The sequence below is a fragment of the Apiospora hydei genome, assembly GCF_038363865.1.
Source record: "Apiospora hydei strain CBS 114990 chromosome Unknown utg000004l_segment0_segment0, whole genome shotgun sequence".
NCBI lineage: Eukaryota > Fungi > Ascomycota > Sordariomycetes > Amphisphaeriales > Apiosporaceae > Apiospora > Apiospora hydei.
This window is the reverse complement of record NW_027117363.1, coordinates 2359371-2386609: the sequence shown is the minus strand read 5'-3', so window position 1 is coordinate 2386609 and position 27239 is coordinate 2359371. Positions and strand designations below refer to the sequence as shown.

The window sequence follows — 27239 nt, the reverse complement described above, 5'->3', positions numbered from 1 at the left end:
GGGTGCAAGGAGAGGGCTTTACAAGTTCCATGGAATGTTAGGCTTACTATGCCACATTCATAATCTAGGTTAATCCTGTTTAAGCAGTCTTGACTGGTCTCTCCTAAGCTAAGTGGATGCATTTTCCTCGTCGAAAGCATTGAGCTGATATGCACACCATTATTTGTTTTGGCTCATAACAATGCAGAGTACGATTCGGATCAAAGCCAGACGCGAGGGACATTATAGTCGAGTAAGCTCAGCATCATCCCTTGCATCATGTCTTGGACGTAAGGCTGAATCAAGGTAGTCTCGCGATAGTCCGCGTTGGTGTACTCCCGGATGCCGGTGACCTCCATGGACTGATGGTCCTCCTCGTGACTATTTTGAAGGTTGGTAGTTACGGTAACGGGTGGTAGGCTAGGGCTTCATACTTGTCCTCATAGAGTTTCTTTCGGAATAGGTATACCAGCAAATGACCGTTCCAGTTGAGGGTTATAGACTTCTGGTAGGTGTCCTGCTTCATCATAGCCTGTGCCCTGGTGGTGGCGCTGGGCTTCTCGCCGTCGCTAAAATCGATGAGGTCGGCCGGGGCCCATCTGCACTTGGCATCCAGGTACTCCGGGATGATGGCGTCGAGCAGCTTGTCTACTCGGTAACGCATGTAGGCTGCTGCACCTCCCTTGCGGCTCCGATGGGTTTGGACCTGCTGCTGGTCTACGTCATGTCCGCCCTCCAGTCTTCGAGCCCACTGCTCCCGGGTTTTGGCAGATTTGGGCAGATCCTATGAACGTCAATATTGTTCCAACAACTCGAAGTTGCCAGTGTTTTGTGCCCTTACTTCCTTAAATCTTCCGACGAGTACGCATCCTTCAATGCCATTCACCTTGGGGTCAGTGGGAGGCTATTCACTCATGTCGTTAGATAGACGCAGAAAAAGATGCGTTCAAAGGCCGCACTTACCGATGGCTTTTGGGTACTGTCCCAGAAGCCGTTGTCGAAGACCTTCGTCGACCAGAATTTTAGATTAATGTAATATTCGCCGTTGAGCCGTTCCAGGTCGTCATCGACTGCCGTGGGGATGGTCATTCGAAGGCAGTGCAAGGCTTCTTGCCTGAACCAGTTCAAGTCGTTGGGAGAGAGGTCCTCCCATCGACTCAGTTGCCGGGGCGGGCGCATGATGTTGGCAGCCATTGTGGTTCAATGTTGATGCCTTGAACCCTTGGTGCCAATTCTTTTTGGTGTTCTGGAATTTTGAATACGGCAGGTTTTGGTCAAGATGTTTGTTTGGACGAGCGTACCTAATAGGTATACTTCAATAGAAGAACCAGCAGGCCAACGAACAATTGCCGATGTAATTGTTTAGAAATATAGATGAGATCATATCTTCACCGGCGCAACTCCTTAGAACCCGGCAGAACACCTGGAAAGCCCTGGATTCAAGTTTATTGAGCTGAAACTTCCCACAACCTCCGCTGAGGGTATGATCTAGAAATGGACGTAATTCAAAGAAAGGCTTGCCAACACCGCAAGAAGCACGACATTCCCAGGTGTCGTGAGACGACACCCACCGGTTTCAAGAGCGACAATACATTGTCTAGAGGCCCATGAAGAAGGTTGAGCGCATATGTCGGCGATTCTATTGCATTAGGTACTCATACTACGACCTTGTAAGTTGTTCTTACCATGCGTACAGTTTACATACCGCAGTCCTCAACGCCTTGTTCAGAACATATCTGAAGTCCATAATGGCACGACATGTGGAAGATGAACTTTCATTCGACCTACTTGACAGTGAGCACAAGGGCGCACTACAATGCATCACACTTCGGGAAAGAGGAACCAATAATTGTATCTATGTGATGAGAAACAACAAAGAAAAATATATATTCCAATAGCCACTGTGAAATCACAAACAAGCTCAAGGTTGGTTTGGGCGCAAAGGTCTTGGGGACAGGATTTGGTGCATTGCCGTTTTCTTTCTCATTAAATTGGTAACCCCATCTCATGCCTCTACGCAAAATATGCCGTAGAATACAGGACGATATGTGTTGCATCGCGTGGACAGGACTAGCCTATCCAACCCCATCCTCTGGTGGCTAACATTCATCTACATATCGGCGGGATCTTCCGACTTTGTGAACACAATGCTGTTGGGGAAGTCCGCTGCAGCGCGGTTCAATCCACGGAGGCTGTCCGGAAGTGAACCGTTTTGCAAAGCCTCGACACAGTCGTCCACAAAAGTCCCGTCTCGAAGGTCCTGGCGTCGTGTCCTGGTTAACCAGTACTCAAAGGGTCCGCCTGATGCATCAAGTTAGTCATATTCTCATACACAAATTATGTTCGTCCGGAGTGGATTAGGAAGGAAGCCAAGGATGAATGAGGGGAAAACTTACGGTTTTGGTCTAATGCGTCACCAAGCTCCATGCAGCGCTCCTCGGCCGTGTGCTCCGTGTGCATGTCGAGGAAATGGTTCAGCATCTTGCTGATGTCCTTCAGCGGCCACTTGCATGGCGCACTAGGCACGCGACTGGAGCCCGCTGAGAGGTATTTGTTAGACGTGCACAGGCGGCACTTCCAGAAGCCGAGGCGCTGCACCGCGCGCTCGCCCCCGCCGTTGAAGAAGTTGGGCGTGATGTCGACCTCGATCGTGTCTTCATTGGTGTCATCGCTGTGGGCGAGGCCGTTGTGGCCGCTACCGACGACGGGAGGAAGCTGCTTGTGGCTGGGCTTGGACGACAGGCGCGGGCGCTTGACGCTGTTGCTACCGCCGCCGTTCTGCTGCATCTCGGCCGATTGCCGCTTGGGGGCCGGGTCGAAGTTGAACATCTGCTGGCGCTTGCTGACGGAAGAAGCCGATGCCGACAGGGCCGACTGGCGCGCCTGGGCATCGATCATCTCAAGCCGGTGCTGGCAGTGGCGGATCTGGTGGCCCATGTCCAGGACGCGCAGCTGCACGGTGCGGGCCTCCTGGGGCGTCAGATCGGGCGCGGCGAGGTGGTGGCGGCAGGAGTCCAGGTCATAGCGGTAGGCCAGAATGTCTTCCTCCAGCTGCCGGCGAGTGATCTGGTTGAGGTCGACACTCGACTCATAGTTCACGCTGTGCTGGTCTGGTAGGGTCCCGTTGCTGTTCATCATGTTGTTGCCAGTACTTGCCAGAGTTGGCACCTGGGCCGCCGATGTCAGTTTTGTGTTCAGTTTGATGTAGGTACTTTCTTGGGTCTTGCACATGTGCTTTGTGCAGGAGAAGTAAGAGGAGGATGAAAGAGAAGTGAAACTCGCAGCCAAACATCACAACGTGAAGAGAAAGAAAGAACCAGCCTTGTCCGGGGTAGGGTTTCTGGGCAGCAGGCGCAACACAAGGTCACGAGGGAAAGTGTGACCGTCCGGTTCATCGCTCCTTCCTTGGTTTGAGGCACTGCATGCCCGTTCCGCAAGACCCGTTGCTGCCTATACAGATATGCAAAACCGGGGTTATAGGGGTATAAGAGACGGGTCCGAACCTTACCTCTGGTATAAGTTGGTGGATATCAGGCATTTCGCGGTTCAGGGCCAGCGAATAGCCTTGGGCTATGAAGCCTCCCTGTTTTGAGGCCATGGTTGGCATGCAGGCTGTGTCCATCCGTTGAGGCCGCGTGTTGGCTGGTATAAAAGAAGAACTTGGATACAGCCTGTCGGCGTTGCTATTTCCCTGGAATAGATTGGGTTGGTTGAATTGACTCATGGATAACTAGTTGTCGGCGTTGACCGAAAACTTTCTGAGAGGGTTGTAGTTATCTTGAACCCGGAATAGGGCAAGCTTGTTGAAGGTGGAATGTTGGTGTTGGGGGTGAATGGAAGAGGTGCGGGTCTTGTGTCCGGAAGAAAAAAAAATCAAAGGAGAGAAAAAAAGAAAGAAAGAAAAAGAAGAAAAACAGGAAATAATCGGGTCGGGCTAAAAGCAATAAAGAGTCCTCCTATTCATTGCGGCCGCCTGTTGCACTCAAAGCGATGCACCTCTCTCAATTGCTAGCGTTTCACAGACCAAGGCAAATTGACCTTTGTTTCTTTTTTCCCCTTCCCCTGGACAAGAATACGAGGCATGCAGTTCTTTTGGCAGTCCTTTTCCGTAGCTCTTTTGGATCATTGAAGATCGAAACTGTATCTTGACGCTATTCATGCCAAGTGGGGCCGCTGATAAGCCATAAGCCCGGGGCTCAGCACCGGCTACAGCAGCCCATCCGCCTACTTTGGCCTGCTCACAGCTTTTGCTGCTTATTGGCCACAAAATTCGAATTAATTGCAGATACAGAGATATTGATTGATGAGTCTGTTCAATCAAGACAGCTACTACTAAGGATGGATGGTTCTTCATAATGATGTAGCCATTACATAAGCCGTTTCCGCTCTGCAGGGAGAAAAGCATGTTGAAATATGGACGGTTGATGACTAAGCTGAGTATGCTCTCGTATAGCAACGTCAAAATAGCAAAGATCGCATCTATAGACATGGCGCAGTTCCGGCGTTGCAAATCCACATTGCTATGGGCATCGAGATGCTCTGGATCGTCAGGGGGCCAATGCCAGTGGGGTCCAATTGCCAAGCTTCGTTCGTCTCATGTTGTCCCTGCCCCTTGTCTCAGATGCTGGATATCAAGTCGTTTCAACTGCCAGCCCGTCTTCTGTCAACTTTCCTTCTAGGTTCATCTCATGTAAATCCAAAACCAACTTCACTTTATCTTTATCTTTAATCAGAAGCAGTCATGGTGGCCACCAATACCCTCATCTTTCCCACACTCGTTGCGTTCGCCTCGGCTAGCTCACAGGTCGTGACGCCCTGATCTCGCAGCAATGTCCGCTGCCCAAACCGATATACTATCATTCAAAGAGTCAGATATGCCTGGAGTCAGAGTCTACTTCCACTCGTCTGGGCAACGTAACCAAGAATGTCGAGCAGCAGGTGCCCCTTCGTGGGTGCGCAGCAAACCATGCATCAGCGCGGGCAAGACGGAGTACTGCGCCTTCACGAAACCATCCTTCAGCAGCAGTGAGGGTGTATCGGTCGTGACGACGCCAGAACGGTTGTCCAAACTGGCAAAGGGGATATTCTCGGACAAACCGGGACAGGCACAGCTGTCACACAACAGTGCAGACTCTTATGAAGACGCCGAGATCCCCGGGAAGGGCATCGGCCTCATAGCCACGAAGCCCATTCGCACCGGTCAGCGCATCATGGCGCGGACGCCCGCGGTTATGTTAGACCGCGGCGCCCTGGATACGCTATCCGAGGACGAGTCCGTTGAATTATTGATACAGGGTGTCGAGGCATTGCCAAGCGTTCACCGGGACCGCTACCTGAACCTCACGACGCACATGAGCGTTCCCAGCCGGGAGATGAGAATCAGCCAGATTTTCGCTGTAAATTCGTTCCGGACCGGTGTTGGTGACCAAGGAGCCGATTTCCACTCCGTCTTCACAGAAAGTAAGTGTCGTCCATCCGATACAAGAAAAGGGGAGAAAACTCATGCTGACTCGCACAGTCTCGCGTCTAAACCATGACTGCCGCCCCAACTGCGTCTACTATTTCGACCCCGAAACCCTCAGCAACAAGGTCTACGCCGTACGGGACATCATGCCCGGCGAGGAGATCACTGTATCGTATATCGACGGCTTCCAGACGGCCGCTGGGCGCCAGGCGCGCCTGCACGAGCACTGGGGTTTTGAGTGTGGCTGCCCCGCGTGCACGGCGGAGCCGTTCCTGGTGAGCGAGTCCGACAGCCGGATCGAGCAGATCCTGCAGCTCTGGTCCGAGCTGGACGACTACTCGGCGAAGGCGTCCACGTCCGTCAAGGCGCCGAGTCCCGAGAAGGCGGAGCTGCTGATCGAGCTGTACCGGCTTGAGCGGCTCGAGGGAAGGATGCAGGAGGCTTACTACCGCGCCGCCGTCGAGTACCTGGGCGTGGGGAAGATTGTCCCGGCCATGAGGTATGCGCGGTTATGCATCGATAGCGGGCTGAAGTTCAAGGGGCCCGGGAAGGTGTTCATCGCGAGCATGGAGGACCTCCTGAAGAACCCAACGGGGCACAAGTACTGGAGGTTTCGGTTGTCTGAGTCGACAGACGCGTGAGATGTTGGCACTGAGATAGCGGAGTCTCCATATGGGCAATTTGTGCATATGGCCATCATGTAGTTCTATAATGTTATATTAAATGTACTTATATATGCTCCTATGTTGTCCTGTCTGTAAGCTAGATAATCCCTCGAAAATGACGTATCGGGTACAAGTGGCACCGCCAGTCGGCCGACAGCACCAAATACCCGCCTCTTTCGCCTCGGGGTAATAGCTCGAGCACATGTCGGTCATCATGGCCCCGAAGGTTACATTTGGGCTGGGAGAAGAGCATGACTGTGTCGTTTTGATTCTCGTTAGCCCTGAGCTGCTCCGATACTCATAGATTCGAGGAACTTGTATAATAATGACCCGGCTGCAACACCCCAGCGTAGTGTCGGCGTATAAGTCGGCTAAAGGCTTGTATATAAGAGTAAGCAGTTATTCAGGGGTAATTCAACCTATTTTTATGATATCGTTATCCACGTATGTAGCATGATGGTATACACCTATTGCCCAGCTTTTAAGAAAGCTAATCCGTAGAAACGACGATGATATATAATTGTTCAACCCAGGTAGTTAGTCTGTCGAGAAAAATATATACTTAATATAATCTATCATCCCTTTCAGCTTCTATATTGGCCCACAGTGAGGCAGTGACGTCACGTGACATAAGCTAGGCAATCACCTCAACACCAACGAGATAGCCCCGCCTATCTCATGCTCGATTCCACCTACTTAGCCAACTGCATCAACAACGGCGCCGATGGATCCAGTATCTGCTGTCGGTATAGCTGCGGCCGCAGCACAGTTCATCGGCATCGGCATCAAGGCTGCAGCACTCTGCAAGGAGATTCGCGACAATGCGGATTCCTCGACCGATAGGAACAAGGCACTCGAAAGTCTAGTTCGTGAGACTCGGGAGTCCAGAAAGGAGCTACTCACGAGCCCACCCCAGAGAGTTCCGAGGCGCATCAGCGATCTGGCAACGAAATGCGCCCAGGCAGCCGATGAACTATTGCATTTGCTCGAATCTGTACGTGGCGCTGGGGCCAATACGCATGTCAGCACAGCCAAGAGGCTGTTCCGTGTTATGAAGGAGAAAAAACAGATTGAGAAACTGGAAAGGTCAATCCAAGACAAGGAGAAGCTGTTACAATCATTACTCGTTGATGACATTTGGTGGGTTCTGAAAACGCGATGCCAATATTGAATGTGGCTCAGCGTACTGACCCGTTCCAGGCGTTTACTCAATATCGAGTCTCGTGAGCGTACCCAAAGATTCCATACGCTCGATAGGCGGGTCCAGGAGATCCTGGAAGGATTGGACAACTTACAGGGTTCCTCGGAAGCAGACAACGCGCAGCTGGTGAAGGAGATCGAGGCAATTCCGACCAAGTTAAGCAGCCGCCTTGATGGGCTTGAGACCGCAGTAAAGAAGAGACTCGACCAAACAGACCAAACTGGCGCCGCTTTCCATAAGGAATCTCGGCAGATGGAATTTCATGAAGAGTTCATGCAGAGTCTGTTTTTCCCGGAGATGGCTCGTCGAGAGTCCGAGATCAAAGATGCTGCCCCCGGGACGCTTCACTGGATTTACGGACAAGAGCTTGTCGCAGAATCGGATGGAGAAGATTCCATAAAATGGAATAGGGCAACCTTTGAAGGATTTGTGGATTGGCTGCGGTACGATGATTGCGAGTACTGGATCTCGGGAAAACTTGGATCGGGAAAGTCGACTCTGATGTCCTATATCATCGACGACCAGAATACCGAGAAGTTCCTGAAGGTCTGGTCCGGGACTGAAGACGTCCTGGTATTGTCGTTTTACTTCTGGCGTCTTGGCACTGATCTTCAAAATACCATGTCGGGGCTTCTGAGAAGCCTGCTCTACCAGATTTGTTCGGCAAAACGTGGCAGCACTTCCCAATACATAAGCAGAATAATGGGCAAGCTGGGCATCGAAAGGTACAGGATACCAGCATGGACTGAGAAAACACTAACCGAAGCATTCGACGTGGCGATACACTTACTCGACGGCGAACATGTCTGTATCTTTGTTGACGCCTTGGATGAGTACGTCGGCGAATACGACAACCTCTTTTGCTTGCTCCGCGGAGTCCAGAACAACAACAACAGCAACGTAAAACTATGCGTTTCAAGCCGTCCAGAGGTCCCATTGGTACGAAGGCTAGCCCACTGCAAACAGCTTCGCCTGCAGGATCTCAATTTCGACGACATCTGTCACTTCGCCAAGTCGAAGCTCGAGAACAGCGTCATGGATATCCAAGTCATTCGTGATAGAACCGAAGAGATAGCATATCGGATTGCCGAAAACGCCGAAGGCGTCTTTTTGTGGGCTATACTGGTGACGCAGGCTGCTATTCAAGGCGCCGAGTGCGGCGACGATACGGATATCATCCTCCGCAGGATTGTAAAGACACCAAAAATTATTGAGGAGATATTTGCGTCAATGCTTGGAAAGATTGACGAGTTTCATACCGAGTCCCTGATGTTTTATTCGAGGCTTTTGGAAATTGCGAATAAAGTCTCGCCTCAAGCACCGTACGGCCCCTATTGCCGCGAACAGATCCTTTCTGTGCCGGTCCTGACCGCTGCAAAGCCGGGTGTCGCCTTTTCATCAGACGCCTCTTTCGCTTCAATGTGCCAGCAGACGGAGTGGCAAGTTGCAGCCAGGAGCGCTGGACTGATGGAGATAAGACACCGGAAACGGTACGGATGGGAGGAGAGGAATTGGAAGTCAGGCTGTGCCTGGATTTATCCATCCAAGATAAACAACACCGATGTATGGAGCGATGAATTTTCACACCAACTCCAGCGAACGGTCCTGGATCGCCCTCCGCCATTCCCTTCGACCCTCCACTACGAGACAAGGTACGTGGACTGGGTCCATCGCTCAGCATACGAAGCTCTCCGCGATCCGCAGAACATAGAGAAGCTCTCACTGCCGCATATTTCGTTCGAGAACGCTTACGAGAGACTCTTGGAGGCTTACTTAAGATGGATCGCTTTTGCTCCATCGTACGGACAGGTCGTGAATGGGCTCAAGACTACGCTCATGACACTGCGGATGCAAAACCTATTGTATATCCTGAAGGGTCTGGAAAACGATCATCCTCGTTTGACAGACTCTGCGGCCCAGGGCCTCTTTCGCATGACCACTCGTATAGATAGGGTTGAGCTCCGATCGGTTCTCTGCCCAGAAAGGGTACCATGGCCCGCGCACGTCATGTTCTGGCTCTACTGTGGCCAAAGTTTCCCGAACTATATTCATTCCCATGTTCATGAGGCCGCACCGGTTACTCAAGCCCTCCTCCAACGCCATGGGTTTCTTCCAAAGGACGATCCCCATATTCACATGGATTTCTTGAATCATATGAAGCCATGGTCACACCGTTACACCTCTGTCAGAGTTTCCTGCTATACAACACCACTGTATGGATTGCGGCATTGGGAAAGACCACATTTGAGTTTTGTCTCCTACGCCAGCCTGGGGCTCAATAATGACAGCCCAGACGACAGCGAAGAAATCACACTAATGGCTGAGTTTGCACTTTTGGTCAAACATGCCCTAATTGAAGACCTAGAGCTTTCTGAAGGCCGCCTAAAGACCCAAGGCGGTGACAACGGTGATGAAATACAGGCGCGAAGGAGCCAAAATACGACGGTGATCCAGACAATGTTGGATGTATCAAGAAACATGCGGTTGTATCTCGACGTTGCGTGGACCAAACGTCTCACCATACAGCTTTCGGCATCAGTGTATCACTCGCGCCAGACTGGTGCAAACGTGGAATATGACGATGAGTATCCGCCTTTACAGCTAGTCTGCCATCCAAGGTCTGGTGCTTGGGAGGCACGATTCGCCGACAGCTCTGAAAGACAGCCTCCAGGGAAACTTCTAGACCCTTTAATACTGAAGCCCCGGAAAGCTACTTCGTCGAGTCTGCTCCGGATCCTGCGACTGGGTCGGAAGGCAGATCCACACACAGGGGAAATCTCCACAACGGCCGCGACGAACTGCTCCGAGTCCGAGTTCCTTGGATGTTTTCGGATGGTGGTGGAAGATCTACAAAGAAACGAGCAGCAAGTCTCGTCGACGGAACAGCTCCTTGCATTCGCCTGCATTTGCAAAGACACGTTGGAACTGTTTAAATCCATGCGACCTAAGATGGGCGAAAGGTGAGCTAGGAAGGAAAACTACTGCGTTTCTATCCACGTTAGGCAACGTTGAGGTTAGCGTAGCCATCTAGGGACGTACTAAGGACTGCCTAGCTACCACCTGCAGGGGTACTCCAGATACAGGTGAGCTGAAAGTTGTCGATCTCAAAGCTGTAGTCAGCTGAGACTCACACTGGCTTTCCCAGGGGTAGTTTGTCCGGCTCCCTTCTAGCACGATAGCGCTAGGCTGAAAGACTAATGGTAAATGAGGAACGCCACAGAAGCCATCTAGGAAATGCACCAGGCTGATACTAAAAAGAAGCCGCTATATACGCTTGGGGGTCCAATATGTGTTGAAATCGCCTTTCTTTCGATTTGCGGTCCCCCGACGATTCTCAACACAGCTCACCCCAAGTCAATCTTTCAATCACCATGTACAAGACCACGCTCGCTTTCGTTCCTTTCCTGCTATTGGGCGGCGTCCAGGCCAAGCCCTGCTTAACATGCACTCCTGACTCGTGTTATCTGGTGGCTCTCCAGACTGGCCTCGACGCCGCGCAGGACCCCAAGGCGCAATGCTCGGCTTTTATGCGCACGACCGTGACGCATTCGATTAGCTATGACACTGTCACCGTAACCGCGTTCCAGACCGTTGACGTCACGGATATTTTAACCAAGAGTAATTTCGACACGGCCACCCAGGTAAGCCGAACCGCGGAAAGAATCACTCCGTATGGAACTTCGGGGCATATGCTGATTGGGGTTTGGAACAGACCGACACGACCAGCGTTACTACCGCGGAGACCAGCATCGCTACTGTCAACGATGTTACCACTAAGGTATGTTGGTCCTGTGCTTCGAGACTGGGAGGCAAGAGTAATTACTAATCCAAGCGCTTTGAGATCAACTCTGTGGCCGTTACCGTCACCGAGACAGCAACCCTGACGGTACGTTACTATTCTCGCGTGCCACACTACGTATGTAGTAGTTGCTGACACCCATCCCAGTCCACCGCCACTCAAACCCTCACCTGCATGGCCACCGTCACTGGGTCGGGCAACGTGGGGAGCGTGAAGCAAATCAGAAGGGGCTGTGTTGTTGACAACCCCAGCCTAAGCCTTGCGATTGCCGCCGATCGCAGAAGGAACTTGCCCTCGGTGAGCGCGGATGTGAGCGCGAGTGCTAGTGTCGCCGGTGTGTCGATCCCAGCGTACGCGACCGACGTCTGTCTAAGCGATAAGGCCTTCTTCAGCGCCTGCCGATGCCACGGCGTACGCCCGACCACCGTCACCGCCCCGGCTCCTAGGGCCACCCTGACCGTGACCGACGGCGACGCGCAGGTCACTGAGACGGCTCAGACGGAGTTGACCGTGAGCTTCACCACGACGGCGATTGAAACGCAGACTGTCATCATCACCGAGGTGGCCACGGCGACCTCGACCGTTGCTGCTACTTCTACGGTAGATCAGGTCAGTCATTTTGATTCATTGCACTTTATACCCGACATATTATTGGGTTTCCTACCAACGGATAAAACATGCGTATCCTTAATGTGGCGAGATGAGGTTTACTAACTATACGTTTACCACAGACGGGCACCACTACCGCGCTCGAAACAACCACCACCGGCGTTCTTGAGATAGCGACTACAACTGCGTTCACCACGGGTAAGTTGCCCGGTACCCCCTTTGATCGACAGGCGGTCTGTCTTTCAGTGGGAAGATGAAAAAAGAAACAGAAAACGAAAACCTGCTCCCTACCCCCTCTGATAACAACCCACTGACTTGATCCTCCTTGCACACGCAGTACCGCCGGCGCCTGGACCCACCCAAGGAGTCCTGTTAATCCGCGGCTCCCGGTACGACGGTAGCTACGCCTTTGCCAGCCGGACTTCCACGACGGACGGCACCAACCACTACGCCGTGGATTTCATCAACGGCCGCTCCCAGGCGAGCTACGCCTTCCTCGACTCGAGCAACAGCAACACGCTCAGCTTCGCGGGCTACGGCGCCAGCAGCCCGCGGCACGAGACCACCGCCCAGCTCTTCTTCGAACCGCCCTACGCCATCCGCGACGTCAGCAACGACCTCGTCTACATGTCCTGCACCTCCGGCGCCGGTACCGGGATCGTGTCCTGCGTCCGCCCGACGGGCACGGACGGGGCCCCCGACCCCGTCGTCTTCCAGACGTGCGACGACCAGACGAATCTGGTGATCTCGGACACGGAGCAGACCGGCTGCGAATCGTTCGAATTCGTCTTTCAAGCGCAGTAGAACTTGGGTCTAGACTCACCCACCGCCCCCTCAACTGCCCTGTCTGTTTCCTCGGTTGAGCCCCTTTCCTCATTCGTGCCGCGGATACCAAGGCGCATCAGATCTCATCGATGAGGCTTCTTTGGATCCGACGAGCAGTATTAATCCCATGAAATCACAGTAATTTAGTATCACCCCAGCGAAAGTACACATTCACTATCTCGCCTATGCCAGTTTCATAATTAAACATCCTTGATACGCCCCGATTGGTAGTTTCTCATGTCGCAATTCCGAGTCAGTGAGATATGAAAGATATAATTACACAGCGAGTTTACCGGCCAGACCCGGGAGGTGCGACAGCGTATTCTCGACTACATTTGAAAGGAAAATCGCCATATCCTCCAGCCAGCCTGCTCCTAGACAGAGCTACAAACTTACACCTTCTGCAGCGTGACGTTGAGCGCCAGGTTCTTGACGCTCAAGACCTTGCCCGCGTCGTCCGACTCGAAGATGAACTCGTCGAGCGGCATGCCGGCGTACGTGACGCCCGTGTAGTCGATCCAGGTCCCGCAGTCGGTCGAGAAGCCCGTGCCCGGGTTGTCGGGCGCGCCCTGGGCCTCGAAGACGGCCTTGAAGGCCTCGCGCGGCCCCGACTGCAGGCCCGTGTAGTACAGCCGCACCGAGGGCGTGCTCGAGTTACCAGCGCCCGGGTCCGAGGGCACCGACATGCCCGACTGCAGCGACTGCGCCACGAGGACCATGTCGGTCCCGTTGCTGGCCCACGAGGTGAGGCCCAGCCCGGGCTTGGCCGGGTCCGTCGTGATCTCGAGCGACGACGTCAGGTTCGGGTACGCGGCCGGGTCCGCGGCGTACCGGCCCGCGTACCGGCCGTTGGCGTCCTCGCGCGTCGCCGCGTCGTAGGCCGGCAGCACAACGGCCCCAATGTAGTCGGCCATGGTCCAGATGCCGCCCGCCGTCTGCGGGCCCGCGACCATGACAGTGATGCCCAGGTCGAACTCGGGCAGGACGGTCAGCAGCGACGAGTAGTCGCCGACGCCGCCGGCCTTGGTGAAGGCCGTGACGGTCCGGTGCGGGTTCGCGGCGCTGAGGCGCAGGCGCCGCAGGCCCCAGGGCATGCCGACGGCGGCCACGTTGTCGGACGAGTAGGTGACGGGCTTGAGCCAGCGGCGCGTCATCGCGGGCTTGAGCACGGTCGAGCCCAGCACCGCGCGGCCGAGCGCGGTGAGGTCGCCCGTCGAGGCGAACATGTTGCCCGACGGGCTCTCGTCGCCGATGTAGGCGCGCCAGCCCGTCTGGCTGATGTTGCGCGGGATGACGCCGACCCGCTCGGGCGGGTCGCGGTAGTACGTGTGCCGCAGGTCCAGGGGTTCAGCACCCGCTCGGTCAGGGACGTGAGGAACGGGCGGCCCGTCATCTTCTCCAGGGCGTAGGCGAGCAGCTGGAAGGCGATGTTGGAGTAGGCCGGGGTCTTCCAGGGCGCGAAGGAGGGGTACGAATTCGCGATGCCCTCGAAGAATTCTGTTGGGATAGTCAGTTTTCTGTTATCTGGTGGCCGTCACCGCGGCCAAGTCGTGATAATGTTGCTCTTACGCGTTCGGCTGCACAGAGGGTTGACGCCGCAAGGGGGCGAGAGGCTAGTGGGGGAAACCCCAGTCTCACTGCTCTGTCCAAGGGTACAGATCCAATGATCTCCCCGAGAATGAGGTCTACCACCAAGGTCGGTTCTGTCAGTAAGTGTTTGGACACGTCATGAAACGGGCCTTAAATATCGGCTCCGGGGGTCTCACAGTCTCGCTCAATTCCAGACATCTGTAATCGGGTAGGTTAGTATAAGATACCCCATGAAAGTAGAATTTGTGACTTATTTACCTGTGACAGAAGCGCCTCTATCGTGATGTCTTCCCATTTCACCGTCCGCAGTTCGTCAACCGTCTCGTTTCCCCGGCGATTCACTATGTCCTGCAACTCAGGTATAAACTCCGTGATCGGACGGTTGAAGTACTGGTCGCCCGTCTCTGCCAAGAACGCGAGGACCGTGAAGATTTTGGTGACGCTCCCGATCCGGAATACCGTATCCACGTCTACCTTCTTGACCCCTGTCGTGTTGCTGGGCAGGTTCTGGGCGGTCGTGAACCTTTCGAACAAGATCGGCGGTCCCGGATTCGTGGAAAAGACCTGGACTGTGTAGCTGTAGTTGATGGCCGTGGTATCTACTTCGTTAAAGGTGGCCGTGAGATTCTCCATCGCGGACTTCCATATGGCGCTTTCGGTCAGGCGCTGCGGCTTGGGGAACTCGGCTCCGTAGATGGGGCAGTTCGGGTTCGCGAGCGCCAGGGGCATCCCGAAGGAGAGTAGGTACAGAAACCATTGCAAGGCCGTCATCTTGTCGAGTTCACCAGGTGGTACCTAGAAATTGTTACTACGGCTTAAGTACCGAGATCATGTGCAGTAGATGCATTCATAGTCCCTTTTGGTGGTTCCGGGTTCGTTTTATACCTGGGTCAATCATAGGTCGAATCCACGTGCTAATCTGTTGCAATACTACTGTAACGACACGATACGCAAATAATGATATGTTGCAAGCTGGGCACCGCAGACTAGGAGCTTTAGGCAAATAGACAGACAGCCTTCCATGGGTAACAGCAGGGGGCTTGTCCAGTTAGGGAGCGGAAACCGATTTCCATTGGTTCAGGCTAAATCGCGACATGATAGTAGGACTGTCATAATTTCCCATTCGAGGAACAGCCAACGCCATTTTGACGTCGGAGTCAAATGAACCGGAACTCGCATTGGCGGTACAACACTCAACCAGCCCAAGAAAACGGAAAGGGGCAGAAAACTATCGTTAGTGAGGCTTGGAAGTCGATCCTATCCAGCGCCGGAATTGCATCGCCGGAATGTGGGACAAGCCAAGAACTGTAAGGCACCGCAAGGCACCGCAGTGTGGGAAGCGCTGTAATTTTGATTGTCCAGGTTCGCTCATGTTGACCTCACATTTGCATGCACCCCTTATCTAGACATCACATTAGATGGCTGGCCCGGGGTTTGCGGCAACCAGGAGGATTGATGCACACCACCTGCATAGTGCATAAGCGGACGTTTGACAGCCAGTCTGGACCGTTCTGGATTTTAAAGGGCCCGTGGTATAAGCCGAATGCGGTGCGTGCGAGCAAGAACCCGGAGCAATGCAGTGCCGTCCCGAATAGTCGAGGCACAAGCCCTTATATTGTGGCTTGAAGGCATATCAGGCAAGATGCATTACATGCGTTTAGCGTGGTACCAAGCAGAGCACAGATTTATCACCATTGAAGGTTGCGCATAGCGTCGCAGTGGCCAGCGGTGGTCACGGAGTCGACGCTGTCGCATTCCGGTTCTCGACTCGGACCTCGGCAATAGCCTTTTGGTAATCCGTAGTCTATCCACTGATCGGGAGCGTCCGTATTTGGGGACCGAAGGCATGTTGCACAAACCAATGCACAAATGCAGACTTATGCAAAAGGGGATACGAGTGTGTCAAACCGCTTGCCAAAATGACTCTACCCCTTTGATTCAGTATGATTCATAGTCTGGGGTAACTAAGCTCCAGCCAATGGACAGCAAGATCAAGGCCCAAACCAACTCCACTTGTCCGCATTGAGCATACCTACCCCTGTTGTTCATACGGATTATGCTTTCCTGACTCACACGGAGGTACCAATTGACCAATGGGCCATCGTTTGTGTAACTAGCTTTCGTAATGTATTACTAAGTCAGTGGTATAGTATAGGATGTTTGTTTTCCAAGAATGTATATAGTCGGTACGAACTTGAGAGAAAGTGGCAGTCAACAAACGCCTTCAGACCCAAGGCACTTCACAGATTGCCCCTCATTTCCACCGACAATGGACACGACAACTACGGGTAGCAGCAACGGCAGCTCAGCCGCATTGCAACTAGGGGATGAGGACTATATCCGTCCGACATTCGCTCCAGAACGCTGCCTGTTCTGCAACACACAACTTGATGACCTCGAATCCAACCGGCTACACATGCAAATGGTACACGGGCTCTTCATTCCAAGTCGAGACAGGCTACTAGTGGACCTGGAGACATTGTTCGACTACCTACATCTTGTCATCTTTGGCTACAACGAGTGCATAAGCTGCGGCACTAAGCGAAGCAGCCCCGTGGCCGCACAACAACGTACGTCCTGCCATGAACCCCTTTTCCCCCCCTGCCCACGGGAGCTCACTAGTAATTCATTAGACATGCTGGGCAAGAACCACTGCAGATTTGATATTGACCGCGAAGGTTCCGAGTTTGCTGATTTCTACGACTTTTCCGACTCGGGAGATGGCAGCCAGGGTGATGGAGACGATGAAGCAACTGATCCTGTGCCACATGCAACGAAAGAAAGAGTGTGGACGGACGACAGCTCACTGCGTCTACCGTCAGGCAAGGTCATTTCGAGCCGGTCGGAAAATGTGTCTGGTCTTCTGCGCCCGAGGAAGAATCCGCGCGCAGCGGAAGCAAACCGTCAGCATGGAGGCCCCGGGGCTTCGACTGGCATTGATCTCCCGCAGCAGCCGGAGACTTCCACAAGCGTAGTCGAGTGCTCTACTTCGTCCGGCTCGAAAGCCCTCACCAGAAGCGAGAAGCGGGAGAACGCCTTCACGACGCAGCTGGCCAACATGCGGGCGGGCGATCGCCAAGCTCTGGCCCATCTTCCGTTGCCGCAGCAGCGCTCCGTCATCGCCGCGTCGCTGAAGCAGCTGAAGAAGGCCCGGCAGCTGGAGAGGCGGTATCAGATTGCCACCGAGAGGAGCGGGAACAGGACGCTGATGAAGCATTTCGTGCCCGATGGTCCGATACGGCCAAATGGCTGAGGTAGCCTAGACTGACACGTGGATTGCATTTACAGCTGATTATAGACTTCCTCACAAGTCGGGGCAAGAATGACAAGTACGGTCCCGTTTCTATATACAGCGTGGTAATTATATATGCCTCTATTTGGGTGTCACTGTAACACACAGCCTTTCCTTCTGCCACAGCGCGTAAGCCTTTTGCTCCAACCACCCCCGACTCTCTTCGCAGAGCTGCCAGTCGTAGGCGAATATCAGTCTCGCGAGGATGAGTCGCATTTCGTGCATGGCCATACTAGATTCACTGTTAGTGGGGATGGATGGGGCGATTAGGGGGAGGGGGCAGGGACCACATCACACTTACTTCTGACCCAAACAGTTGCGGTGACCCCAGCCAAAGGGGGCGTGGGATGCCTGGTTATCGTTGGCATAGCGAGGGTCCCCAAGCCACCGCTCGGGGACGAAAGACGCGGCGTCCTTGAAGTTGGCCTCGGAATGGTACGTCGAGTAATGGTGCACGGCGACACGCGTCTCCGGGGGAACCCAACGTCCAAGGATGGACTTGCCGCCCTCTGGAACGACTCTGGGGAGCCGATCGGCACTGGTGGGTATACTCGTAGCGCTTCCTTCAGACAGGCATTGAGGAAGGGCAAGGTAGAAAGGCCGGAAAACGTGATTTCCTCTTCGGTCTGGAAGCTTGTACGTACTTCCTGAGACAAACGAAGCATGGCCGCAGCGTCTTTCAGCAACAAGTACATCACACCACTGAGCAAGGTAGCTTTATGACTAATCAGCATGGATTTCAGGATACTTCAACAAGTGAAAGGGGCAAGAATGAGAGATAGGTACGTACCAGTAGTTTCCGACCCAGCGAGCATGAACAGCTCAGCGTTCGAATGCATTTCCTTCAGCGAGAGTTTTGTATCGGACTTCTCGGTGTCCTCCGATACCAGTGTCCACACGTCCGGCTGATTGGATCCTTCACGTAACCGTTGATCGACCCGATCCGCCGAGTGCTTGCAGTGCGTAACTCTTTGCTCCGTGACCGACTTGGGTTCGAAGTGGGTAAACAGGGCATTGAGCAGGGGATAATAGCATATCATCGACACGATAGGTAACATCTTGACGCCTTGGAATACGGATGCTACCCACTGTAGATTTGGTATCATATTCGTCAGCGCTGACTCTCAAAGTAGTAAGAGTTGGGCGCGTAATGATACTTACGGGACTGAACTCGTTCTTTTCCAGAAGGCCCAATGGGGAGCCAAAGCACAGCTCTGCCATGATGTCGAATGTGGTGAAGTTGAGAAGTCTGGTCAGTTCCAGGGGCTGCTGGTCTTTGCCAAGTTCGCCAATCTTTTGGGCCAGGAGGTCAATACTGGAATGAAAAGAACGTATTAGTCACATCTCACAGCATGTGTTGGCTTGGCCTTGCCTCTTGGGACTTCCCAACTTACTATTTTCGAAAAGAGGCTCCTGTGCTCTGAGAGCACGCTCGGAGAAGGCGGGCGAGAAGGCCTTGCGGACTCGGGCATGGTCCTCGAAGGTAGCTGTGAGCATGCTCGGCACGCCTGCGTTCCGTCATGGTTGGTCAGTCGATGGTCAGGTGAAATGCACCAGAGAGACTGCATTGCAACGTACCATTGACGGGCTGCACCGAGAACTCTGGGGCCTTTGGGTTCTCGGGCTGGCCCTTGGCGAACCCGTGGATGTCCTGCCAGGCCTCGGCCGCCGTATAGCTGAGATCGGTCGGCCCAAAGCGGACGACGGGCCCGTACCGTTGATGCAGTCTGTTCAGCCAGTACACGTCAACGCCTCGGAAGTAGGCCAGCCAGTACGGCAAGCGACTGATAGCACATAGCTTCGGACCGGGAACGCTTGCGAGAGGATGGAGGGTGATGGCGTAGACTGAGCTCGTCACCAGGTAGGCAAGTGCGATGCTGATCAGGATCAAAGCCAGGCCGGGTACTGGAAGCAAGAGAAAGGGAGTCGACATGGTGTCGTTGGCGACTGCTGCTGGTTTGATGCTTCGTAATGTCAACGTTCTCCGGGGGGAGACTGGATTATATTGGATGGGTATTATACCTCACGCACGCGCGCCCGCCCGGACAAACGTGGTGATTCGCAAGGAATTCTTCCCGCAGGGGTAAGCATAAATATTTGCTGGGCCTTGTCCTATCCTATCAATCCTCGGAGCGGGGACTGCATTCGGATATCCGGTTGGTTGTGTGTGCGGACCGCTATATACCACCATCTACACTTCTGGCTAGACTCAGCACCCTACGGCGACTGTGCCGCAACCAAACCAAACAACAACACAAAGTGGTACGACATGTGGAGTTCTTGGCCGACGGGTAACCAGGGGGGACGATCCCGCGAATCCACAGCCGTTGGACTCCAGCAGATGATTTGACGCTCCGAGCGGGTGGCAGGCTGGTGCATCTATACATACAAAAGGAATGCGAACTGCCAGGATGATGAGACCGCCGATCAGTGATTAAGACGTCCAAGACGCGTTCTGGCCCTTCCCCGGAAATGAAAACTGGCAGGCAACACAATCCTCCGTGCCAAGGCTCTGGAAACTGCGCCGCCGCGGCGTATCTTCCTGTGCCACCCTCAAGTTGTCTTGAGGGCGGCCGTCGTCTTCCCCTTTCGCCATAGCTAGAAATTGAAATATGTGGCCCGGAGTGCTTCTCTCGTTTTTAATCCTCCCGCACCGCGCCTTTATGGTCGTCACTTCTCGTTTTGTAATTACCTAGTGAATCGACTTTGTTGGTGCTCCCTCTCCTGGTATTCAGAATCGCCGAATGAGTGAGTGACAATGGCCAGCTTGCAGGACGCCCCGTCTGGCGATGAATTGGCAGACCTCGCGTATACTCTGCCACCTCTGCCACCGAAAGGCCTGGGCCTGGCTACCGAAACGGTTCTGGTCCTGCTCAGCGTCATCACGTCCATCGTCGTGCTTCTCCGGATCTGGGTTCGTGCGGGTTTCTCGCGTGTGGGCAACGCAGTATGGGGGGCGGATGACTACCTAGTAGTCGTCGGGTTCGTGAGTCACTCCTGTATAGGTAGCTACGGAAGTAGCCAGCCTCGCTCTCAAATGTCTGACCAACATTCGCCTCGCAGTTTCCATACATCCCGGCCACCGTATTTGGCGTGTGTGCAGTACGGTATGGCGTCGGATCGCGCGACGAGCAGATCCCCAACCCCTTGTACCAGATGCGTGCTTTCGAATACATAATCTACTGGGAAGTGCTGTACTTCATCTCGTCGACCATAATAAAGTGTGCCATTGGCATTACTTGCATCCGGATCGATCGACGCAGACGCATCACGTATTCCATCTCGTTCTACATGTGTTTGATGATCGTGGTGGCTATAGGGGCGTTGGCCTTTGTGTTTGCCAACTGCAGGCCGTTCGCCGCAAACTGGAATCCGGCATTGTGAGTACCTAATGAGTCTCCTTTGTTTATAATCATCCTTTGTGTATCATTGAGCTGACCATCCGAGTATCAACAGAGGCACATGCCAAAAGGTCATCACGCTCACGACCGTAAGCTACATCGTTTCGTCCATCCAGATGGCCACCGATTGGGCTTGCGCCATCATACCGTTCTTCATCGTGGCCGATCTCCAGATGCCACGCCGGGCAAAGGTATCCGTTGTCGGGATCCTCGGCCTGGGGATACTGGCGAGCATTGCAACGTGCGTCCGCATGCCTTATCTCAAGTATTGGGACGCTGCCAAGTACCCCAACAACCTGTTGTGTGAGTGTATCCACATACATGGCTTGCATCGGTACTAATATTGACTCAGACCATGTTGCCGTTATTATCATATGCTCCATCACCGAGAATAGCCTGGGGATCATCGCCTGTTCGCTGCCGCCCTTGCGGAAGCTGTTCCGGTCGTATTACGGGTCTACGAGTGAACGCAGCAACCCCAAGGTGAGTCTGGATCCATCTCAAGCATGTCGTCTATAACATCCTGGTTGTGCTAACATTTGGTTCCAGAATGAAAACTTGGAGGGACGTCCTTTCAAGCTGACGCCGTTGAAAAACGATTACCGCGCCTCTGCTCAAGTCGGCCCGCGCACGACCGGATGGGAGGAATTGGACGATGATTGCTCCAGCCGCAAGGGAATTGTGCGCAAAACCGATGTCACCATATCGACAGACTAGTAGCAGAGGTTCGTTACATGTCGTAATTAGTCAAATCCAAGCCATTACGCTTCATGAACACATCGAGAAAGCCGGAGACGTCCTACGCCACGTATGGCTTGAGCATCTGTTGGGGGTTAAGAGAGCTGCTGGCGTTGAATGGACGATCAGACAGCACAGGGGGGCACCCCGGACCAATACCCAGCGCGCCACAGTTGCACTGGACGGGGGTAATGAGGGGCGAGACGTTGCAGCATTACGGCAATTGGCAAATGGATATCCGACCTTCTACTGGCGTGTTACGGTTTGTGATGTGTATTTTCCGGCTAGCCTTCTCTGGATTCTTGCAACACCCATCATCTGCCGGCTCCGATGACAATGGCACGATCGTCCCGGATCTAACCCAAGGGTCGTTCGCCATGAGATTTCCAACAAGACTGTATCATAACTTCTATCCCTGCCTCAGCTTTCAAGTTGTTTCCAAGTGCACACCGCCGGTTTGCCGGTTTGAGCAGTCACGTTGGACGTAGACTGGCATCTTCTTGACCTTGGTGGAGTCCATAAAAGAATGGAGACATCCCAGTTAGGTAACTGACGGGATGTTGCCGCTGTCCCAATGCGGTCGCTGCTGTTGTTTTCTGACACTTTGACATTCTTGATCTAACATTTGTTCATTTATCTTGCTTGAAGCTTCACTTCGCGACTATGGCGGACCAACAGGCCGTGGTAGACGCATACTTGAAGGAGCTATGGGCTGAATACGCCGTTGGGAATGCGTTCCTGCTCCTTCGCCTTGCGTCGCGGTACAAGACGGTAGGACTGCGAGGATTCGCTCTTGACGATTACTTCACTGGACTTGCCATGGTAACGTTTGCCTCCTTTTGGATCGAGTGAGTGAAGCTGATCTTGCGGATGCATCTGTACGCCAGGCCGTGTGGGCCGTCTATACAGCCTGCGCCTTTTACGCCCTCACGATGCCATCCAACGTCGGCCTCACGCCCGAGACGGCGGCAGCGGTTCCCAGCGACCAGTACGCAACCTACGAGCGCGGCGGTCAGGTGGTATTCGTGTCCTGGATCTCCTACGTGGCGTACGTCTGGGGCATCAAAGCCGCCGCGCTCTCCTTCTTTGCTCGTCTCTGCGCCGGACTGCCAAGAGAGATGTCCGCAGTCAGATACGTGGCTCTTTTCACCGGGATGAGCTACCTGGCTTCCATCCTCACCCAGGTGCTGGGATGTCTGCCCGTGCACCACTCGTGGCAGGTTTTCCCGTTCCCTGGGGAGCAGTGCACCACCCGCATACTCAATTTCTACATCATAGGGGTCCTCGACCCGTTGTAAGCCGTCGCACTTCTCCTATACACACCTTCTTCTCGTCTGCTTACTCGTTGCTTCGACCAGCACCGACCTAATCTGCTGCATGCTGCCAGTCCCGATCCTGATCAAACTCCAGCTCCCGACGAAGCACAAGCTGCTGCTCTGCCCCCTATTCCTCTCCGGCCTCTTCGTCACGGCCGCCTCCATCCTGCGCTCGTACTACTCGCTCCAGCCCCTGGACCAAAGCCTCCAGTCGGCCTTCTGGTCCTCGCGCGAATTCTTCGTCGCCGCCGCCACCGTCTCGATACCCTGCCTGCGGCCGATGTTCCTCAAGTCGACCTGGCGGAGTGGGCTCCAGGGCAGCGGCGGTCCGGCAAAGAAGACCATTTCATCGTCCTCGGGGAATATATCTTATTACGAACGTAGCACCGGCGGCACTTGGGATGGCTACCAGAGCGTTCAGATCAGTGGAGGGGGTCAGGAAATGCACTCCTGCGGGTATCAGGAGGGTGCTGCTCGCAGACCGTCACGGACGTTGGTCCGCGGTAGCACGAGGCGGTTGCCACTAAGCGAGAGTGACGAGGGTATGATGATCGCGAATAAAGTCGGAGGGCGGCGTCCGGGGCACAGTAATGAGACTTTGAAAACCATACAGGTCATTACCGAGTACAGCGTGTCGAGCGAAGTCGAATTCCTGCCGAAGCTCAACGTCTGAATCATGACTGGCCTACTACTGGCTCTGGGCTTACAGTGTTATATAAGCTTGGGAGTTTGTGGAGGAAAAAGAAATGTGTAAATATGTTATTACATACAGCTTGCACTTTCCAGAGCATACAAACTTGAAACTGTTTAGGCTATCTCAATCTCCTCTAATGAATTTCTCCTTGGCTTCTTTTGGGCAGTAAGCCAGCCTCCAGTCCTGATTTTGACGTCAATGACTTTCATCAAAAGACGTAAGTGTGTGCGAAGCCTGCCTCGACCGTCATAGTCAGATTCGACACCAAACCCGCGGCAGCCAACCTGTCCGCCTCCTTGTTGTGCTCTCGGGGTACCAGCCAAAAGTCGACACCCACACCCAAAGATCCCGGTTCTTGACGTCTGTGCCGGCTGCCGTCTGCCACCCGTTGGTTTCCCACTTGTTGATGTGGTTGGTGATGCCGTTCACCAGGTAGGCCGAGTCCGTCTTCAGGACGATGTGCTTCACCGTGCAAGGTGTGGCGCATTTGTCGCCGCAGGGGTACTGTCCCCCTTTCTCCACATAGTGTCGTGCCTTGAGCAACGCGCCGGCGGCGGCATACAGTTCTGCCCTCTGGCTGGTGTGCGGCAAGTCGGCGTGGTCCGGCACCGAGAAGGCAAAGTTCTGCTGATAATCGGACCGAGTGGAATCGGTGCCCATACCGTCGCCGAAATAGATGCCTCCGCCCGAACGCGTTGCCTTGTGGCTGCCATTGCCCGGGCAGGCCCCGTCAATAGCGATGACCAGAGAGTCGAGGTGATAGGCGTGGAGTCCGCATTGGCACTTGGACACGCCTCGTGGGCAGCGGACATGTCGAAAGCCAAGATGTCCTCTCATGTCCAGCTCCAAAGGATCCGTTGGCATTTCACGCTTGAACATGGCGTAGTCGCCCGCTCGAGGGTATGTGTCGCGCGTGCTATGAGGCTGTCCGCCTTTGTGTGGCTCTATGGTGTCTTCACCATACCCCTGATCCCTTCTGGTCTGTTTTGATGGTCGAGGGTCTTCATCATACTCCCGCACCCGCTTGAGTAGACTTGATAGCCGAGGTCCCGACATGGCGATTGCGTTAAGTTGTGAGAATGATTGTGAGAATGAATGATCAGCGGGCAGAGTTTTCTCGCGGTTTCACTTGGGCTGGAAGCAAACAAAGTCTAAACGTGGCTTGGCTGTGGCTTGTTCAAGGGTCATCCGAGACACTCTCGGGTCATCCGACCAAAGATCGACGCAAAGACATGCGAGAGACTTCTTGTACTGTTAAGCCTATACATGCAACTTACCAGTGGTATTCGTTCTATAAGGCTGATGTGTAGTTGTTCCATTCGCTCCTCGGCGAATCCCCGCGGGAGCAGCTCGAAGTGCAAAGGTACCTATGCACATTGCTCAATTTTGACACCAAGCTGGCAACAATTGGTTCAATGTGGTTCTGGGATTTCGCAGGATATGATGGCAGCTTTTATAGGCGAACGCTTGCTTGTGGGACCTGACGACAACCTTAGCAACGTGGAAAAGGGGCCAATTATGTACCCCACAAACTGTATATAAACATCAGCGCAATCTCGAGTCAGCTTGCAGGCAGTTGGCTTGCATGTGTTTCTATAAATAGACGTGGCGTACCGTAGCTTGAGGGAACTATTGAAGCCACGTTCTCCTTCGAGGGACCCCTTGCTCAGTACCTAGTAGCATGGGCATCGCAGGGAGACTGGCTCTCCAGCTAGGGCCCCATGCCTGTCTAAAACCAATAGATCTACCATTCCCAACACCTGTCCCCTGAGTCTGAGGGCTTGATTTTACCTACCGTCATTCTTCAAATCTTGAAATTCCCTGGCCCCTTGGGACATTGTAAATTGCTTGTCTCATTGGTGAATTGGCGAAATGGTATTTTAACTATCAACCCCTCTTGTAGGTCTTGCGAAGACAAAAGATAAAACAAGCTGGATGTGGACATGAAATTTAGAATGCCGGGAATGCTGAACCACAAGTGCCAAGCGAATTAAACTTAAGAGGTCCTTTACATTTCCTCGATAGCAAGAAATTACATGAGATATAGTCCTGGGACTGATACCAGGTGGACCCAGTCAACGACAAAAGGCTCACCGAAATAGAGTTGCCGTTATAAATATCTTCAATTGCCATGGGTCGGCAAAAGTGTGATGAAAGATGATCTCCATGACGAGCCTGGAATGTGTTTATTTGCATTTTCCATAACTCCAACTGAGTTGGTATAAGAGGGTTCACATGTTGCCACCTAGCCGATTCACATTCCAGACACCCGACTTGATGGGTTTGAGTATAGGTACACCTTTCGCTTCTGAAAATTCTTTCGAATAGGAGAAACGCGTTTCGGCTTCGTACTTGAATCCAGACGTGTATCCATGCCAACAACCTAGTACTTCATCGGCGTGCCCGAGTAAACTCACCATGCTCTCCAAATCGCTCTTCAACGTGCGCGGCCTCTGCCTCGTCATCTCGGTCGTGTTCATAGCCATCTACGGCCTGCTGACGTTCGCGCCCCGGAGCGCCCCGCACATCACCGACTACGAGGAGGCCTTCAGCTACCGCGAGAAGCACGTCCCGGCCGAGACGCCTGACCTGATCCCGCCCAAGATCTGGCAGATCTTCCTGACCCCGCGCGACTTCAAGACCAGCAAGACGGGCGGGATCAACCATGAGGCGCTCGGCGACACGGCCTCGTGGATCGCCATGAACCCGGACCACCAGTACACCCTCATGAGCCTCGACGCCGCCGACCGCTTCGTCAGGAACAACTTCGTCTCCAACTGGACGATACGGCGGACGTACCAGCAGCTCAAGAACCCCGGGCTCAAGTCGGACCTGCTCCGGTACCTGATCCTGTCCGTCGAGGGTGGCGTCTATACAGACACGGATACGGTCTGTTTCCAGCCGATTGACCGATGGGTCCCCGAGGAGTTCCGAGACCGGGCACGCGTGATTGTTGGGATCGAGTTCGACAAGCTCGACGGGCCCAACTGGGTCGATATACCGCATGACCTGCAGGTAAGTTGGTTGTCATTATTTTAGCGGTTCTTGATAGCATTTACTAAGCGTTTCGTTTGCAGTTCTGCCAATGGACCATCGCGGCGGCTCCGGGGCATCCCCTTTTCACTAGGATGGTAGACAGAGCCATCACGTCTCTAAAAGCGACGGCAGCCGCACACGGCACGACCGTCGCAGCCCTCCAGGCCTCCAGTTTCGAGACCATGAACACGACGGGACCCGCGGCGTGGACCGATATGGTCTTTGAGCAGATTCAGCTCGCCGACTCATCCGTCCAGAGTCTGCGTGACCTCTCAGGGATGACGAAGCCCAGGCTCTACGGCGACATCCTCGTATTGCCCATCGACGGCTTCGGCATGGGCCAGCCACATTCGAATAGTACGAATGACGGCACCATTCCTCCAAGTGCACTGCTGAGGCACAACTTTAGAGGCTCTTGGAGGGCCCCTCCTCCCCAATCATAAAGTAAAAGCGTGGTTAATACACTTCCTTAGGCGTTTGGGGGATTCAGGGGTCGACAGCGGGCATTTTGTCGAATTTAGCAGTTCTTTGATAAGAATACGGTATCATGATTTCGCTGCCCTGGCGAATCGTATTTGGCGTTTAGATTCCTATGTAAACCTGGCTCCTAAATGAGATTTTCTTTCAATG

General features: G+C 53.7%; 13 protein-coding genes across 13 annotated transcripts; 7 read left to right on the top strand and 6 right to left on the bottom strand.

Moving 5' to 3' along the window:
• Positions 1-200: 200 nt before the first annotated feature.
• PG997_003252 (uncharacterized protein) lies at positions 201-1173 on the bottom strand (the record flags this gene model as incomplete). Its single annotated transcript, XM_066807567.1, has 4 exons — positions 201-360; positions 414-763; positions 821-883; positions 943-1173. 4 exons carry the CDS (start codon positions 1171-1173, stop codon positions 201-203), a joined length of 804 nt encoding a protein of 267 aa, XP_066671185.1.
• A 916-nt stretch (positions 1174-2089) lies between these two features.
• On the bottom strand, positions 2090-3117 carry PG997_003251 (uncharacterized protein; the record flags this gene model as incomplete). Its single annotated transcript, XM_066807566.1, has 2 exons — positions 2090-2280; positions 2376-3117. 2 exons carry the CDS (start codon positions 3115-3117, stop codon positions 2090-2092), a joined length of 933 nt encoding a protein of 310 aa, XP_066671184.1.
• Positions 3118-4808: 1691 nt separating this feature from the next.
• Positions 4809-6084, top strand: PG997_003250 (uncharacterized protein; the record flags this gene model as incomplete). Its single annotated transcript, XM_066807565.1, has 2 exons — positions 4809-5439; positions 5498-6084. The coding sequence occupies 2 exons, from the start codon at positions 4809-4811 to the stop codon at positions 6082-6084; spliced, it is 1218 nt and encodes a 405-aa protein (XP_066671183.1).
• Positions 6085-6832: 748 nt separating this feature from the next.
• PG997_003249 (uncharacterized protein) lies at positions 6833-8678 on the top strand (the record flags this gene model as incomplete). The annotated part of the gene is made up of 3 exons (XM_066807564.1): positions 6833-7194; positions 7366-8631; positions 8657-8678. The coding sequence occupies 3 exons, from the start codon at positions 6833-6835 to the stop codon at positions 8676-8678; spliced, it is 1650 nt and encodes a 549-aa protein (XP_066671182.1).
• A 2799-nt stretch (positions 8679-11477) lies between these two features.
• Positions 11478-11726, bottom strand: PG997_003248 (uncharacterized protein; the record flags this gene model as incomplete). The annotated part of the gene is made up of 1 exon (XM_066807563.1): positions 11478-11726. The coding sequence occupies one exon, from the start codon at positions 11724-11726 to the stop codon at positions 11478-11480; it is 249 nt and encodes an 82-aa protein (XP_066671181.1).
• A 1208-nt stretch (positions 11727-12934) lies between these two features.
• On the bottom strand, positions 12935-14903 carry PG997_003247 (beta-lactamase/transpeptidase-like protein; the record flags this gene model as incomplete). Its single annotated transcript, XM_066807562.1, has 5 exons — positions 12935-13846; positions 13897-14028; positions 14199-14227; positions 14309-14330; positions 14391-14903. 5 exons carry the CDS (start codon positions 14901-14903, stop codon positions 12935-12937), a joined length of 1608 nt encoding a protein of 535 aa, XP_066671180.1.
• Positions 14904-16401: 1498 nt separating this feature from the next.
• On the top strand, positions 16402-17385 carry PG997_003246 (uncharacterized protein; the record flags this gene model as incomplete). Its single annotated transcript, XM_066807561.1, has 2 exons — positions 16402-16702; positions 16766-17385. The coding sequence occupies 2 exons, from the start codon at positions 16402-16404 to the stop codon at positions 17383-17385; spliced, it is 921 nt and encodes a 306-aa protein (XP_066671179.1).
• Positions 17386-17505: 120 nt separating this feature from the next.
• Positions 17506-19357, bottom strand: PG997_003245 (uncharacterized protein; the record flags this gene model as incomplete). Its single annotated transcript, XM_066807560.1, is given in 7 exon segments — positions 17506-17656; positions 17726-18057; positions 18069-18171; positions 18211-18512; positions 18586-18739; positions 18767-18932; positions 19003-19357. The coding sequence occupies 7 exon segments, from the start codon at positions 19355-19357 to the stop codon at positions 17506-17508; spliced, it is 1563 nt and encodes a 520-aa protein (XP_066671178.1).
• Positions 19358-20182: 825 nt separating this feature from the next.
• PG997_003244 (uncharacterized protein) lies at positions 20183-21542 on the top strand (the record flags this gene model as incomplete). Its single annotated transcript, XM_066807559.1, has 5 exons — positions 20183-20410; positions 20488-20804; positions 20881-21128; positions 21178-21308; positions 21375-21542. The coding sequence occupies 5 exons, from the start codon at positions 20183-20185 to the stop codon at positions 21540-21542; spliced, it is 1092 nt and encodes a 363-aa protein (XP_066671177.1).
• A 953-nt stretch (positions 21543-22495) lies between these two features.
• On the top strand, positions 22496-22861 carry PG997_003243 (uncharacterized protein; the record flags this gene model as incomplete). Its single annotated transcript, XM_066807558.1, has 1 exon — positions 22496-22861. The coding sequence occupies one exon, from the start codon at positions 22496-22498 to the stop codon at positions 22859-22861; it is 366 nt and encodes a 121-aa protein (XP_066671176.1).
• Positions 22862-22940: 79 nt separating this feature from the next.
• On the top strand, positions 22941-23552 carry PG997_003242 (uncharacterized protein; the record flags this gene model as incomplete). The annotated part of the gene is made up of 1 exon (XM_066807557.1): positions 22941-23552. The coding sequence occupies one exon, from the start codon at positions 22941-22943 to the stop codon at positions 23550-23552; it is 612 nt and encodes a 203-aa protein (XP_066671175.1).
• A 273-nt stretch (positions 23553-23825) lies between these two features.
• Positions 23826-24629, bottom strand: PG997_003241 (Ribonuclease H1; the record flags this gene model as incomplete). The annotated part of the gene is made up of 1 exon (XM_066807556.1): positions 23826-24629. One exon carries the CDS (start codon positions 24627-24629, stop codon positions 23826-23828), a length of 804 nt encoding a protein of 267 aa, XP_066671174.1.
• Positions 24630-25991: 1362 nt separating this feature from the next.
• Positions 25992-27052, top strand: PG997_003240 (Initiation-specific alpha-1-6-mannosyltransferase; the record flags this gene model as incomplete). Its single annotated transcript, XM_066807555.1, has 2 exons — positions 25992-26588; positions 26651-27052. The coding sequence occupies 2 exons, from the start codon at positions 25992-25994 to the stop codon at positions 27050-27052; spliced, it is 999 nt and encodes a 332-aa protein (XP_066671173.1).
• Between the last annotated feature and the right edge of the window lie 187 nt (positions 27053-27239).